Below are 15,345 nucleotides of genomic sequence, written 5' to 3'. Positions count from 1 at the left end.
TGTTTTCTCTGCTTGATCCATGCCATTGATTTTACCCTTAGTCTTTTCTACGAACGTGGGATGTGTCTCTCCACAAGGTTGTTTTAAGAAATGAGAAGCTCATAATTTTGTCAGAAGGGGCTTAATGAGTTGTTGACTAGATAATCGTCCATATAGTAATTATCCAATAGGAGGCTTTTACCTATTTACTTAGGTGGCAACTTTTCTTCTTTTGGTCATGCAGTGTATATATCTAATATCCAAGATAGTTCCCAAGACATTAGCCGCATTGCTCTGCTTAGCTTATATATATATATATATATATATATATATATATATATATATATATATATATATATATATATATATATATATGATAAAAAGGCCAAATAAAGGTTAAAAAATATATATTTTTTAATTGCAGATTAAATGGTCAGATAGATAATCAGTCTAATTTACTTTACCTGTCATTGGAGTTAATATCTTTGATCTGTGTTGATTTTCATTCTAAACCCCCATTCCCTCACTGTTAGCTGACACCTATCACCAACTTATTACAACAATTAAAAAAAAAAAAAAAAAAAAAAAAAAAAAAAGTGGTATGTCTACCATCACTAAAGAATGCACAAATGACTTTCTCACATGGTTCTACTTTTCATCCCATATGAAGGTCATACTGTTCTCCTGGACGGACTTGCTGTGCATGTTAGCCTATTTATTGCCTGGCTGGTTTCTGAGCAGGTTTGATAAGACCATGTCCAACTTCCCCTGGGTATTAAAATCCGGACGATATTAACAATTTGTACACCCATTGTGTTGTGTTATATCCTAGTTTCTTTTTTATTCTCTTTTATGTTCTTTATTCGCTAAGTATCATGTGCAATATGTTTCTTACTTGCAATACTGAGGAGGTTTTGAATCCAAGAATATCATCACTAAAAATTATGTTCCATTGTTACTTGGATTGTACAGATGTTATTCATATTTAAGTTAATGTTAACACTGTGTTACTTGCTGTGACATAACGTTTAAGCACTGAAGTGAGCGTTTATCTCTCAAATACCTGCTGTAGAGCTGTCTCCCCCCTCCCCTTTTTGTTGTTTTTTTTTCTTGTTTTTAAAATCATTAATATCTTTCCCACTTTATTCTTTAATTTTTTTCTAGTTTTCTATAACTAAACCGCAAACAAGAAAAGTAGGGTAGTGAATTAAAAAAGAAAGAAAGAAATAACACGGAAGAAATACGCACTTTCATGTCAGCACGTAAATTCAACCAGCAGAGGGCAGTGCGCCTCCTCCAATCTGCAAAGGAAACATCGATACCGTAGAAGAAGAACGCGTCTCAGGAAGGAGTTGGATGAATGAATTTATAATTAACTAATAAACTACACTCTTGAATTAAAAACACACTATTTTACTGGGCCAGGAAGTTATAGCTTGAACGTTATAATGTCAGGAATACCCCCAGATACATGGCAGCCGCCCGCCGTAGCCCTGGAAACAACGTAAGTTATCATTAATACATTGAATGCTAACTATGCTAGCTCACAGCTAAGTTAAATGGTGTATATGATTTGCTTAGTGGTGGTTTATAAATACACTTGGTTTTCATTTCTCTTTTCTGTTTGTAATAAACTTTAGATTAAAAAGAATGGTTTGACATTGATAGATACTATACACATGATTAACTGTGGTTTGCAGGATGGGGACAGTTGTTGTGGAGCTGTACTGGAATCATGCACCGAAAACCTGCAAAAACTTCGCAGAGCTCGCCAGAAGAGGCTACTACAACAACACAAAGTTTCACCGCATCATCAAAGACTTCATGGTGCAGGGTGGAGATCCCACAGGCACAGGTGGGTTCATCACTCAAATGATATACCAAAAAGCATATGTGAAAATGTGTTTAATGTTTTTGGAGATTTAAGAGTTCGATGCTGACTATTTGCATTTTTCCCCACCGTGATAAATTAGCTGTCACTAATAACATTATTTATTACTAGTCCACAATGACATAATTGTACAATGAAATGCTCACAGTATTTCCTCAGTTGTTGCTGCAAATCTGGTGTCAAACACATATTATTTGCCTTGGAAATGGAGCTTTTTTAAGATGTATTTGTCAACTAATATTCCAGACATCTTTTTTTGCATTATTTACCAAATAACATTATATCTTTTGGTTGTTTAATCTCATTTTACTGGATGTTTACAGCGTAGAGCATCACATTACCTGATGTAAGTCACTGTGAGACACACACTGACATGTAAGACATCTGCATGTGCTATTGTTTAAAAGCCCTCTCACCGAACCCCTGCCCTGCATAAAACTGCATATTCAAAACGATGATGTTTCTTCTGGTGCTTATGTACCTTGCTGTCATTCATCTAGTCACCAAAATCAACTTTAGCTTAATTAATTGAGTTAAAGTTTGTTTGTTTTTTAGTTTTTTACTCAATTTGGAGAAAGAAAAAAAAAATGTTGGTTTGTTTGATTTTATTCATGTTTTTGTAAACAAGAGTTATTGGATAGTATTTTGATTAGTATTACACTAGGAGCAGATTGAATACAGCTACTAGATTACCACAGCTTTGTACTTGCAAATATATCAAAATTCCATAACATCTGCTTTTTTTTTTAGAATATATTGATGGACAAATTAGATTTTAGTTGAATTGAACATTTTAATTAAGATGAAATGCAGACGGTTAAGTAATTAGAAACGCTGTTGACAACTGACCTTAGTAAGAATACGTAATCAGTATCCAGGTTTTATAAATGAGAGTTTGACGACAGTCATGCATTTTTAATGTGGACTCATGTTGCTTTGCAGTAGAAGCAGTTTGCTTCTGAAGTTGGACGTCATAACTCGGATGTAACTTTTCAAATACAAGACATTGCAACTTCTATGTTTTTTTCTTTTTATTAGGTACTGGTTACAAAATGAATGGTTCTGAGTATTCCCATCATGAAAGATATCATTTACAATAATTCTATGGAATCTTTTTTCAAAGGGACACATTCATTTTTCATAAGAAATGTAGATTCCCTTAAAAACTTAAACATCATTGTGTAAGAGGGTTTCTTTCCTTAGGGAAGTTTATAAATGATGTGTTGGAGTGGGGATACATAGAAAACCTGCAGGAATGTGGCCCCTGATGATCATAGCTGGACACTACTGGTCTAGGATGTAGATCTGAGCCCAGTATTGACCCGCTTCATCATCTGCTTAGTAAGTTTTAGGTAGAGTAAGAGAGAGAAAGGGAGAGAAATTAAGATGATGACCTGTCGGGGGTTTGGTAGGATGTAGGAGGTCCACCATCTTGGTGCTGTTGAGGGGCTTGGAGCAAATAAAGACCTCTCCTCTTGCCTCTGCTGATGCTTCTTCTTTTCAAAGATCATCCTGGGTGGGGGCAGAAGCAGCTCCTTCTCTGCATTTCCACTGGGTTTTGTTGTGTCTTCCCTGTGAGATAACTCCTTCTGTATCTCAGTTTTGGCACCAAGTGCAGAGGAATGACGCAGGAAGTAAAATAGGTTGGAGGTGAACCACTGATGTGTTTAAATGTAATCCATTTTCCTTGAAAGATGCTTGCATTATACCGCTTAGTTCAGTTCACGGTCACCAAAAGCTGGTGTGTATTCCAGCAATTGGCAGGCAAGAGGCAGTTCACTAGTCAATTGCACCATAGCATATATATTATACTAAATTTATAGTAGATGTTACAAATATTATAGAAAAGTCACAAGCCAACCCTCATCTCTTCATATATTACCAGAAATACAGAAAATGAGTGCAGTGATTGTTGGAAAAACAAGTGTATGTACAATAATAATGAGATATAAGCTTCATGTTCAGTTTGATCGCCCTCTTTCACACAGCCTGAACCATTTCAGTCAGCCTTGTTTCCATATCTGTAAGTAGTTTCCAGGAGGGTTTCTCCAGGCTCTGGAAAATCTGTCTTTTGACATTTGCTGCCTTTTGTGTTGTTCTCTGTCACAACTGAGTCCTGGGTTCTGGGAAGATTATATGCTTCATCTCTTAAACTGCTTCATCTAAAACTGCTGTTCATAATATATGATTTCCCTTTAGGTCGAGGTGGTGCCTCCATATATGGTAAACAGTTTGAAGATGAACTGAGCCAAGAGCTGAAATTCACGGGTAATCACATCACAATTTTTGTTATTGTAGCCGTTATATGCTTATTAACATCTAATACTTGATGATGATTGATCAATAACAATCAAAAGATCCTCTTTTTTTCCATTTGTGTGTTCTTTAGGCGCTGGAATTCTGGCGATGGCCAATGCTGGACCAGACACGAATGGAAGTCAGTTCTTCCTTACTCTTGGACCCACTCAGTGGTTGGATGGAAAGCACAGTATTTTTGGAAGAGTTTGCCAGGGGATGGGAGTGCTGAACCGGATTGGCATGGTGGAGACAAACTCTCAAGATCGTCCAGTTGATGACATTAAAATAGTCAGAGCCAATGTACCCAATTAGATGAATGCTTTTTCTTTTGTACTTTTTTAAAAAATAAAATAAATAAATTGAATTTAAATATATATTATTGTCAAGAATTTTTATTTCTATGCCTTTTGTTGTCAACACAGCCAAATTATAAAAATGACCATCAACCTAAGTATTTTAAGTTCTTAGGACATGATATCATGACCATAGTAAATTGTAATGTTCATACCATGTATCTACTGTGTAATTGCTGGTTTTACACACTGGAAGGCACAAATTTAGAACAAAACTTTGAGTAATGACGGTGTTATAAGGAAGAACATTTCTTTAAAAAAGAATAACACAAGTTAACAGGTTGATTTTTTTTTATGACTTCATGCACCTTACACAGACACAAGAAAATGAGCAAGTCTCTTCCCCCAGAATTTTATTATACAAACATAAAAGTTCTATACTTTGACAAAGTTTAAAAGCCTCAGTGAAGTAAAAGAAAATGCTCAAAAATATATTTAAAAAGTGTTATCTTTAAGGTAATAAAAAGTCACAACACTTTATCAACCATGAGAAGATCTGTTTGTTCAACCTATGTATGATATAAAATGTTGATCAAATGAATATACACAAGTTAAAAAAAAAAAAAAAAAGTCAAAGCACAAACTCCCACAAATTTCTTTGAAATGTAGGAAGTTGCAACAGCACCATCTTGGTTATCAGGTTTGTCTATTAATGAAATGGGAGACAGGACAGAAAGGGGATCTGTTGTTCTAAAGCTGGAACTGAGAAGATGCATCTGATCACATGATAATGCATTCACCAGCCAGGAAGACTTGAAAATGAACTATTTAACACGAGATTTTGGTACAAAATACTTCAAGGTTTAGCTGAGTGAGACTTAATGGGCAATATTTTTAGGATTTTGTGACAATTTGAGTTATACATTGACAGACACTCTCTGCTGATATGTTCTCACCCAATCTTCCCCCTGTTGGAAACATTGGTAATGTACAAAACTTTCAGTTTTGAGGTATATGAAAGTCAACTCATAGAAAAAGTTGTTTTTTTTGCATTTTCTTAATCAAGTCTATAATTATTGTAAAATATTAAATGAGAAAAAGATTTCTAGTTCAGACATGTGATACAATGCTAAATTAATCTGACAACAAATTGCTATTGCTATCTAATTCATTCTAAACAACTTGCTCTAAAAAAAATCCCAAAAATCCATGTTTGAAGGTAATAATTACCCACAAGTGTTTACAGTTTGTAAACAAAATTTACAGCATGTTCAAGTGAAAGTAAAATGCGATTGCTTAGTGTGAACAAAGCTGTAAATTGTAGCTTATTTAGCCATCGTTAAACAATAGTAATGGTCTAAAACACAACGAAATGACACACAACCCAATAGGAATATTATGGAAACGTCTGCTGTCCCTTCTCTCTCCTCATTCAGCACATTTACGTAGCTAACCCCATAATGCCAAACTGTGAGATAAAAAAAAAAAAAAAAAAAAAAAAAAACAAGCTACAGCACCAGAGAGGGGAGAGGGTAACTTGGTCACTGCATAGTTAGTCTTAACATCAAATGTGCTGTTCATAGCTGGTGGCGAAAAACCAATTTCACATGCCTGCAGTCAAAAACAGCAATATAGGAAAATAGTAAGAAAATTAAGGCAGGTATCTGCAAATACACAACTATATGATTACACACTAATTATCAAGGGGATAAAAGCATTACTATTCTTTAAATCTCTGCATTGTAATTAAGCAGAAGACTTGCATTTTGCCAGCATAAGGTCATTCTCTGCATCAGTACGAACATGCAGTGAAGCCCTGGTGCTTGCCATTTCCTTTGCCATCACTGGAAGGTCATTTGCTGGCTGAGAGCATGTCTTGATGCGCTGGAAAAAGCATAAATAAGAGTAAAGATTGCCTCATGGATCAGCTGGTATTCCACAAAGTAGTTCAAATTCTCAATGCTTGATTAAGCTGTAAATAATCACAAGCCATGGATTCACCTGCCAGAGAGTCCCTTTTTCTTTGGCCAGGTTGCAGATCATGTTGAGAGGGATCATAGACAATGATGACATGGCCAGAAACCAACCAACACCGTATGCCCACCATGGATACCTATAAGTGTTGTTGAACCTCATTGGGGTGTATCTCACAAGCAAAAAGACAAGGGTTCCCTATAAAGTAACAAAAAAACAAAAAGCATTAACAGTGAATGTTGTTGCATCAAAGTTTAAAAAGACTATTTGAATCAATGTCATCAATTATTACAAACACTTACACAGCAAATAAGAGGGGTGGCATACAGCCAGCAATACTTAAAGATAAACAGAGGCCTGTAACCAATCATATCTTCAATGTTGTCATAGAAACGTTCAGCTCCTGCAAAACAAAGACTAATTTTAAATAAAAGAAAATTATGTAAAAAAAAAAAAAAAAAAGGAAAAACTGAAAAAAGAGCAAAACACAAGGCAGCAATCAAACTGTAGTGCTGACCATGCAAATAAAATCAGACAAGATCAACTGTAGACAGGATATCTTGTTATGTCACTGGAGCACTGAATGATCAAAGTCAGAGTAAAGCAGGTTTAAAGATTTGCAAATAAACTGTGACAAATAGTTGTATTAAACATCTGATAAGACCGAAAAATATTTCATTGCAGTTTTTGTATAAATCTAGAGAAATAGATTCAAATTTACTTTTTTGTTAATTCAACTGGTCTGAGATCTGCTGATCAGCATCCACAGTGGGCAGGACCTCAACAATTCAGAGGACAGAACTCTACTTTTTTATGATTGTTTGATATAGTTGCAATCATTTTTTTATTATTCACATATACAGGGTGATAATTTATATATTTGTTTGTTTTACAGATAAAGTCAGAATTTTTTTTTTTTTTTTTCCCTTGTGTGCTTTTTTTTCTCCCATTTAAAAAAGCTGTATCTGACTTTGATTTAATAACGTTATCAAATCTAACATACACTTTTTTACAGAATACCTGAGTTAGCATAAATGATGATATGAAACCTTAAACAAACTCTACAATTTAGAAAAAGATTTAAACATTTTTACTCAGATTATAGCCTTTTTGACAGACTGTAATATAGTTCAAAACATTGTAAGACTTCCTATTGCTCAATCTGCATTAAATTCTTTGTGAAATTGAGACTTAATATCCCCACTAAGTAAAATAATATAACCAGTCAGTTATTCCACTGATAAATGTGTCTTACCATAAATCCATCCAATGATCACTGACTGAAAGATTGCCATTAGAAGAAGAGTTGGACCACTACACACATAGTGATCAAAGATCTGCAGGATGTATGCGCCAGCCTAAAATGAAAACATTCAAAGCAACAGCATTTCATACTGTTTACCTTTAATTTTAGATTGGATTAAAAAGACACATCAAAGATACACAAAAAAATCTAATTTAATGTTTGCTTAAACTTAATTCAGACCTATAAATGTCTGACAACTTACCTCAGTCACCAAAAACAGACCGAACACATAGCTGAGAGCACAGATCAGAATCAAAAAAAGCTCCCTGCGGCATCCTCTTTGGAGCTGAGAAGGGTAGACATCTGCTAAAGATGTCATGATGCTTTCTAGCCCAGCAAACTGAAGAAGATACACAGACATGGCACAATAGATGTTAAAGAACAATATTACGATCTGTGTCAAATTTTTAAGGAGAAATAGGAGAATTCTGCTGACCTGACCATCGATTCCTAATAAGATGATCATGGTGAAGAAACACACAGACCAGACCTGCGGCCAAGGCAGCAGGATCACAGCTTGTGGGTAGACTATGAAGACAAGGCCAGGACCTGCACAGTGAAACCAAATAGTGAATCATTTCTGGCTGCTGCAGCATCTTCACTTCTTCTCTGAGACAAAAACAAGCTGCGTCATCTAACATGTTTGTTGTTAATTTGATTATTTCAGGCTGATATTCATGACTGAAATAATAAATCATTTAAAGCTGACAAGTCAGTTTCACAGATTCCATCATGAATTAAAAAATTGGATTTAACATCTGAGGAAGAATGTGTGACAGTTTGACAATTTTGGCATTAAATGTGTGTACCTGACTCAGCAACAGTGGAAATGTCAACACCCTGCTTTTGTGACATGTAGCCCAGAATTGAGAAAATGGCAAATCCAGATATGAAACTGGTCCCACTGTTCAACAAGCAAAGATAGAAGGAGTCTCTGCAAATCAAAAGAAGAACCGTGTCAATATTTTTGTCTCTGTAACACAGCTGTAGTGCAGACTAGCAGTGGTTTAGAGTTAACTTTCACCTACAGAAATGAACAGAGGACCTGATGGATTCAAGTGATTTTTGAACGTTTCTGGCATGCAACTATATTTAAGAATATAAACTCTGACTAAATTTTACATGTTTTTTGGAAAAAGAGTGCATTTCTCAGAAATACTAACTTTTATAGTGCGTACTTATATATCAAACTGTCATGTCTGGTGGCACTTAAGTCTTATTTTCCAAGCACTTCCTGTTTTATTTTGTATCACTTACCTGTTTCTCGTTTCAGTTCCCTACCCTGCTCACTGTGTCTTTGCCTGTGTGATTACCTGCTCCGCCCCTCATGTCCCACCGGTGTCTACTTGTCCTTCCCGCCCTCGTTAGTATTTAGTGTCTGTGTGTTTCCTCTGTCCTTGCCAGATTGTCTTTGTTCGTGTTCAGGTAATCACACTCGCTCCGTGTATTTTATGTGTCTTCTTGTCTGTGTGCATTTTGGGGGTTTTTGACTTCTGTCTTTGTTCGTGTTCAGGTTCAGCCTGCCTGTGTTTTCTGTGAAGACTATTAAATTGGAGCCACGCATTTGGGTCTCTGTGCTTATTCGTGATACAAACATTTAACCCTTTTTGGATCATCCACTTTTCTGCTGTCAACATCAAATATAAAAACAAAAGAAAATATCACCAGTCGTGATGACAAATGTTAGGATCATGGTGAGGAAAACCACCATGATCATGGTTAGGAAAACCACCACATTAATCACATATATAATAGTCACATTTCTATACACAGTTGTATAGAAATACATAGATAGATAAATAGATTTGTAATAAGTCCATATGTTGTGATGGACCTTGTCTTATTAAAGAAAGGTTCTGGAGTTCTCTCCCTGCATGTTGTGGAATCATGTCAAGCACATATGTGGAGGCCAGGTGTTGATGAGGAAGATGGTAGCATGTGAAAGGTAACCATGAAAAAAGCTTCAAACAGAGGGGATTATGCATTTTACACTAAATGATTACAAAGCTTGCATGCAGATGAATGATGGATAATCTGATAAATATCTGCAGGAAGAAATATCAGCTCCAGAGGACAATGGTATAGTCTACTTAGTTTTCGGATTATATTTTCCTCAATAAAAAAAAACAAACAAAACATTATATTTCCTGCAATGTATCTTTATTATTATTTTCCTTTTTTTTTTTTTTTTTTTAAATGGCATTTTGTTATAAAGTATTAGATACTGATAGATACAACTTAGGCCAGTAAAGTAGTTAATAAACATCTTCAATCATATGTCCACCATGTGTTCACCTGTAACAGTTGTTGTTGTATTTGTTGTAACTCCCAAATGTGGTCAGGTATCCCAAGCATAAAGCATAGGAATAAAATATTTGTGTTCCAGCATCCATCCAGACCTACGAACCAATCACAAATTATTCATTCAAAAACACTACCACTACTGCTGCAGTTAAATCCAAAACCGAGAAGACTAAATGATACCTGTGGATCAGCAAGGCGTGAAGGATTGGGGTACAGGTAGTACTTGATTCCGTGCAAAGCTCCGGGAAGGGTCATTCCTCTGAAAAACAGAACCACTAACAAGAGGAAGGGGAATGTGGCTGTAAAGTAGGTCGCCTAACAAACAAAACAAAACACAAAAAACTGTAGTTATACATGGGGAAAATGTGACACAGTGTTATGAAAAGTTATTTGGGGATACCTGGTAAAAAAAAAAAAAATACATATGGTTATGTTGTTTTTACATAGTTTTGTTCATTTGGTAACATTTCTGTTTCAAAAACCACAAGACAAGACATTACCTAAAGAAGCAACAGTTGTTATATCATGTCTGGCTTAGACATGATATAACAATACCATTGTTATTTAACAGCTAGATTTCTTTTACACAACTCCCATTTGATAATTATAAAACACACCCCTTCCTGCATGACCTGGGAATTTTCCTTAGGTTACATTACAGCTGCCAATGTAAAAAAACAAACAAAAAAAAAAGTAATTGTGCAAGTATATAATTGTAGCATCCTGCTATATTGTTTATTTTGTCATTAAGCTGGCTAAAGCCTCAGTGTGTTTCTTCCTTTTATGTTCTTGTAAAGTGTTTGTAGTAGTGGCTGCAGTTTCCTACACTTTATTAGTCTTTGAACTATTCACATGTTACTCTTCTGTATTATTGGGTGATATCTGTGTCAGTGAGGATCAGCCAATCTTTGTTCAGCATGAACAACCTATGACCTACCAGGGTTAAAGGTAGGCGGGTTTTATTTTTTTGAGAGGGAAAAAAAAAAAAAAAAGACGAGAGAAAGGAAAAAAGGAAAAGAGACGAAGAAAACGGGAGTTCATATGCGGTAGCCAAGCGTTGTGGTTTCGTTTTCGTTAGTATGTTTGGTTAAGAGGAGTTGAACATACTTTTTGCCACAAGGTTACACTACTTGTCTAGCATTGCGCCGGAACCAGAGACTTGGAAAGTGATGGCTCATGGCCATCACTAACCATCAAAAACAGTCTTCAAATATTTTCACTGCATGTGTTCAGCCGTGGCCCAAAATGTCTTTGGCTGAAATGTCAAAATCCCAGCAGAGGGATCCCTGTATTGGTGAGGTGTGGGATGCTGTTTTCCGGAACGATGTTCATCGTGCCAACAAGCAAAAACATCCTGATGTGTCGTTGTTGCTGAAAGAGTGGGAAAAGTTAAACATTGAAGATTCTGTGCTGTACAGAGTCAGTAAGGCACCCACCAAAGCAGTTCTGCAACAATTACTGCTCCCACAAGAATTCAGAGACATGGTGTTGAAGTCGCTGCATGACCAGTCAGGCCATTTTGGATTTGACAAAACATACGGGTTGATAAAGGAGAGGTTTTATTGGCCACGTATGAAATCACAGATTGAAAGTTATTGTAAGGACTGCCCAAGGTGTATTCAGAGAAAGACTCTACCCAAAAGAGCTGCTGAGTTGTCGCACCTTCAGAGTGAGGGGCCCATGGATCTTGTCTGTATAGACTTCCTGACTATAGAGCCTGACTCCAGAAATATTTGCAATGTACTTGTGGTTACAGATCACTACACACGATATTCTCAAGCTTTCCCAACAAGGGATCAAAAGGCGTCCACTGTTGCTCGGGTTCTTTGGGAGAAATATTTTGTCCACTATGGTCTTCCAAAGAGAGTCCACTCAGATCAAGGCAGAGATTTTGAGTGTCGTCTCATACATGAGTTGTTGGGTATGCTCAACATAAAGAAAACCAGAACGACACCATATCACCCTCAGGGAGACGCACAGCCTGAGCGGTTTAACCGAACACTGCTAGATATGCTCGGAACATTGGAGGTTAAGGACAAACAGAACTGGAGTAAACACATCAGCCATCTGGTGCATGCATATAACTGTACACTAAATGAGTCAACTGGTTACACTCCATATTTGCTTATGTTCGGGCGAGAGGCGCGGCTTCCTATTGACGTGATATTTGAGGTCTCCAGTGATGGTACCTCCACCAAGTCTTATTTAAAGTATGTTAAGAAAATGAAACATGACTTGCAAGCTGCTTACCGTTTGGCTGAGAGCATGGCAGAGAAAAAGAGTGAGGGAAACAAGAAACGCTATGATAGAACAGTCCGCTATTGCCCTTTAGTTTCTGGTGACAGGGTTCTGATCAGAAATCTTGGACTACAAGGGAAACACAAGATAGCCGATCGTTGGAAATCTACACCCTACATTGTGGAAAGTCAGCTCACTGGTTTACCTGTTTTCAAGCTTAAACCAGAGGATGGGCAAGGCCCTGAGAAAATCATCCATCGGAACCACATTTTACCTGTTGGGCAGGATGTGAGGTTCCATCAGGAGGGGACAATTGAGCCTCCAAGACTAAAACAAAGAGCCAGCAAACGACTGAAAAATAGACAAGCTGGAAATGTTGATTCCTCGTGTTTGCCTGTGTTAGACGGTGAGGATCAGAACGAGTGTACTTCTGATTCAGAGGATGAAATGGGTGGGTGGTATGAGCACTATACACCCCAGTTATCAGAGGGACTGGAATCCAACCTCACCGTACACCCTGAACCTTTTGGCCCAGACTTGGACATGACTGTTCCTCAAAATGCTGTAAGGGAAGGTGGAACTGAACAAGACCAGGTAGAAGCAAATTTTATTGACCTGGCAACACAGACTAGGTCAAGTGTTAGTATTAGTGAGATGGCGAAAGGCAAGACGCAGTCAGCAATGGAGGAGAATGAGGGACAGAGCAGTCTTGAGGAGACGCAATGTGACAGGGTACGCCCTCAAAGGATGAAACGGCCTCCTACTCGACTGACCTATGACTCCTTGGGAAGTCCAAGTTCAGTAAGAGTTGGCACCCAAAATGCTACCCTAACTAAGGTTGATGAAGGTTGTTTATTTGCCTGTCCTGTTAAGATTTATAAAAGCAGCTTTTACAAGTGGATTAGGTAAAAGTGTGTTTTGTTTTCTCAGAGGGAAAATGTTTTACCCAGGCCATGAGGACATGGCCAAATTTGGTGGGGAAAAGTGTAGCATCCTGCTATATTGTTTATTTTGTCATTAAGCTGGCTAAAGCCTCAGTGTGTTTCTTCCTTTTATGTTCTTGTAAAGTGTTTGTAGTAGTGGCTGCAGTTTCCTACACTTTAGTCTTTGAACTATTCACATGTTACTCTTCTATATTATTGGGTGATATCTGTGTCAGTGAGGATCAGCCAATCTTTGTTCAGCATGAACAACCTATGACCTACCAGGGTTAAAGGTAGGCGGGTTTTATTTTTTTGAGAGGGAAAAAAAAAAAAAAAGACGAGAGAAAGGAAAAAAGGAAAAGAGACGAAGAAAACGGGAGTTCATATGCGGTAGCCAAGCGTTGTGGTTTCGTTTTCGTTAGTATGTTTGGTTAAGAGGAGTTGAACATACTTTTTGCCACAAGGTTACACTACTTGTCTAGCATTGCGCCGGAACCAGAGACTTGGAGTGGAGACGGTGTTTGTGCACCGAGTTCCGGATGTGCTTCAAGTTGCTACACACACTGCTGCGGGAAGAGGTACGCAGGACTCCTCTCTGCACACCATCGTTACTCCGGCCACTCTGAGGTTACGACAGGCGACGGCACGGATTGGGGCTCCTTTCCGCCCACCTTCTCTGGAGTCACAACGTTCTTAAAAGGCACTGAGTGATCTACAGTGGTCAGTGAGTACAGATTGTTTTCCTGGAAGGATTCTCATGAGCTCCAACCAAAGCGCGCCAACGTGTGGTACCACAAACTAAAAAAAAACAAAAACAAAAACAAAAAAACCCGGGCACTGGTAAATTTTAATTCTTCATTGTTTTCATTTATTATATTTGATTTGTTCATTTTATTTTGTGGTGGGAAGGTACTTTGAATATGACCTATCTGCATTTTTGTTAATAAATTATGGATTGTTATCAGTTAACTGAAATCTTATCTGACTGTCTCATGGTAATGGGTTGCCTGCAATAAGTGTCATAGTTGAAGCTCACACTTGGTGGGGCTGTCACCCTAACTGGTCTGACCTTTGTGCATCAGGAGCATTGTCGCACCTCCAGATTTTACAATTTGGTAAGTAGAACCGAAAGTGTTAAACTTTATATATATGTATTGGAATAGACCCTCACCAATTCAAGGGTGTAATAGGAATTGAGTGGTGGGCTACACGTGGGGGCTCGTCCGGGATCTATTTATATTTCCTAAGAAATGTTTTGTGTCCTGATTAAGCTGTGAATACACTGTTGGTGTGGGTAGAAAGCAGTACTATAAGGAGTAGCCCTAATATTTTTTTTCTTGTTGGCAAACGTGAGTCAAACGTGCTATGGAATCAGAACAGATACTCAAGTGGTGTGAAGACCAAGGTATTGATGCAAGAAATGCATTTGTGCTAAGTGATATTTCACCTGCAATCACAGATGAGATAATTTATAATGTTTTGGATATGGCTAAAGTATTTGGTCGTTGTAAAATAAGAGAAAGATCTTCAGGACACAAACAGAAGACTGAACTGGTTTTAATTGAGACTACAATTGATGTTACTCATGTAGGCTTACCTGAATAGCTAGACGCTGGAACTGACAGGGGATTGTGGGTTGTACATGTCAGAGAGGCCCCAATTAGTAATCTGGCGGGTGCAACCGATTTCCAGTCTAAACTGTTGGCATTCCTTGCCAATGAGGGGAAGACTTTAAATGACGTTACAGGGTTGCTCAGCCCTACTGCTGCTCCACCCAGTAAACCAGACCTGAACACACAGCTTGTGAACGCCATTGCTTCACTTGTGGAAAAGTGTCAGAATCCGACTGTAGATGGGGTGGGCTATCGTAAACTTAGGATGTTTTCTGGTGTAAAACCCACTCCACAAGGAGAGGAAGAGTATGATGCATGGGCAGAACAGACCACTCATATGCTGGATGAATGGCAGTGTCCTGATGTCATAAAGAGACAAAGAATAGCTGAGAGTCTTAAAGGGCCAGCAGCAGATATAGTGCGGTCTCTGAAAGTAAGTAATCCTCAGGTGAGTGCCCATGACTATCTGAAAGCTCTAGAAGCAGCATTTGGATCCACAGACAGTGCAGCTGACCTGATGGTGAGG

The 15,345-nt window shown here is 37.7% G+C and overlaps 2 protein-coding genes across 2 annotated transcripts in view; one reads left to right on the top strand and one right to left on the bottom strand.

The window, feature by feature from the left end:
• Positions 1-1,300: 1,300 nt before the first annotated feature.
• ppil1 (peptidylprolyl isomerase (cyclophilin)-like 1) lies at positions 1,301-4,507 on the top strand. Its single transcript, XM_079241931.1, has 4 exons — positions 1,301-1,483; positions 1,680-1,834; positions 4,070-4,138; positions 4,260-4,507. Exons 1-4 carry the CDS (start codon positions 1,428-1,430, stop codon positions 4,478-4,480), a joined length of 501 nt encoding a protein of 166 aa, XP_079098057.1. The 5' UTR covers positions 1,301-1,427; the 3' UTR covers positions 4,481-4,507.
• A 1,167-nt stretch (positions 4,508-5,674) lies between these two features.
• The window catches only part of LOC306756967 (sodium- and chloride-dependent GABA transporter 2-like), a 30,457-nt gene continuing 20,786 nt past the window's right edge, over positions 5,675-15,345 (bottom strand). Inside the window, exons 6-14 of the mRNA XM_079241925.1 lie at positions 10,226-10,360; positions 10,037-10,140; positions 8,551-8,675; positions 8,178-8,290; positions 7,944-8,081; positions 7,691-7,793; positions 6,738-6,838; positions 6,463-6,633; positions 5,675-6,345 (exon numbers count right to left, since the gene is read on the bottom strand). Of these exons, the coding sequence (XP_079098051.1) occupies positions 6,208-6,345; positions 6,463-6,633; positions 6,738-6,838; positions 7,691-7,793; positions 7,944-8,081; positions 8,178-8,290; positions 8,551-8,675; positions 10,037-10,140; positions 10,226-10,360 (1,128 nt within the window). The 3' untranslated portion in view covers positions 5,675-6,207. The remainder of the gene's footprint in view (positions 6,346-6,462; positions 6,634-6,737; positions 6,839-7,690; positions 7,794-7,943; positions 8,082-8,177; positions 8,291-8,550; positions 8,676-10,036; positions 10,141-10,225; positions 10,361-15,345) is intronic.

Source organism: Telmatherina bonti, assembly GCF_933228915.1.
Source record: "Telmatherina bonti genome assembly, chromosome: 6".
In the NCBI taxonomy this organism is placed as follows: domain Eukaryota; kingdom Metazoa; phylum Chordata; class Actinopteri; order Atheriniformes; family Telmatherinidae; genus Telmatherina; species Telmatherina bonti.
This window is presented reverse-complemented; position numbering and strand designations above follow the sequence as displayed.

Excerpts from the sequence above, each read along its gene's own strand:
- ppil1 (XM_079241931.1), top strand. The coding sequence starts at position 1,428 with ATGTCAGGAATACCCCCAGATACATGGCAGCCGCCCGCCGTAGCCCTG. Across the intron at positions 1,484-1,679 it reads GCCGTAGCCCTGGAAACAAC|GATGGGGACAGTTGTTGTGG; the intron begins GTAAGTTATCAT and ends TGTGGTTTGCAG. Across the intron at positions 4,139-4,259 it reads CCAAGAGCTGAAATTCACGG|GCGCTGGAATTCTGGCGATG; the intron begins GTAATCACATCA and ends TGTGTTCTTTAG.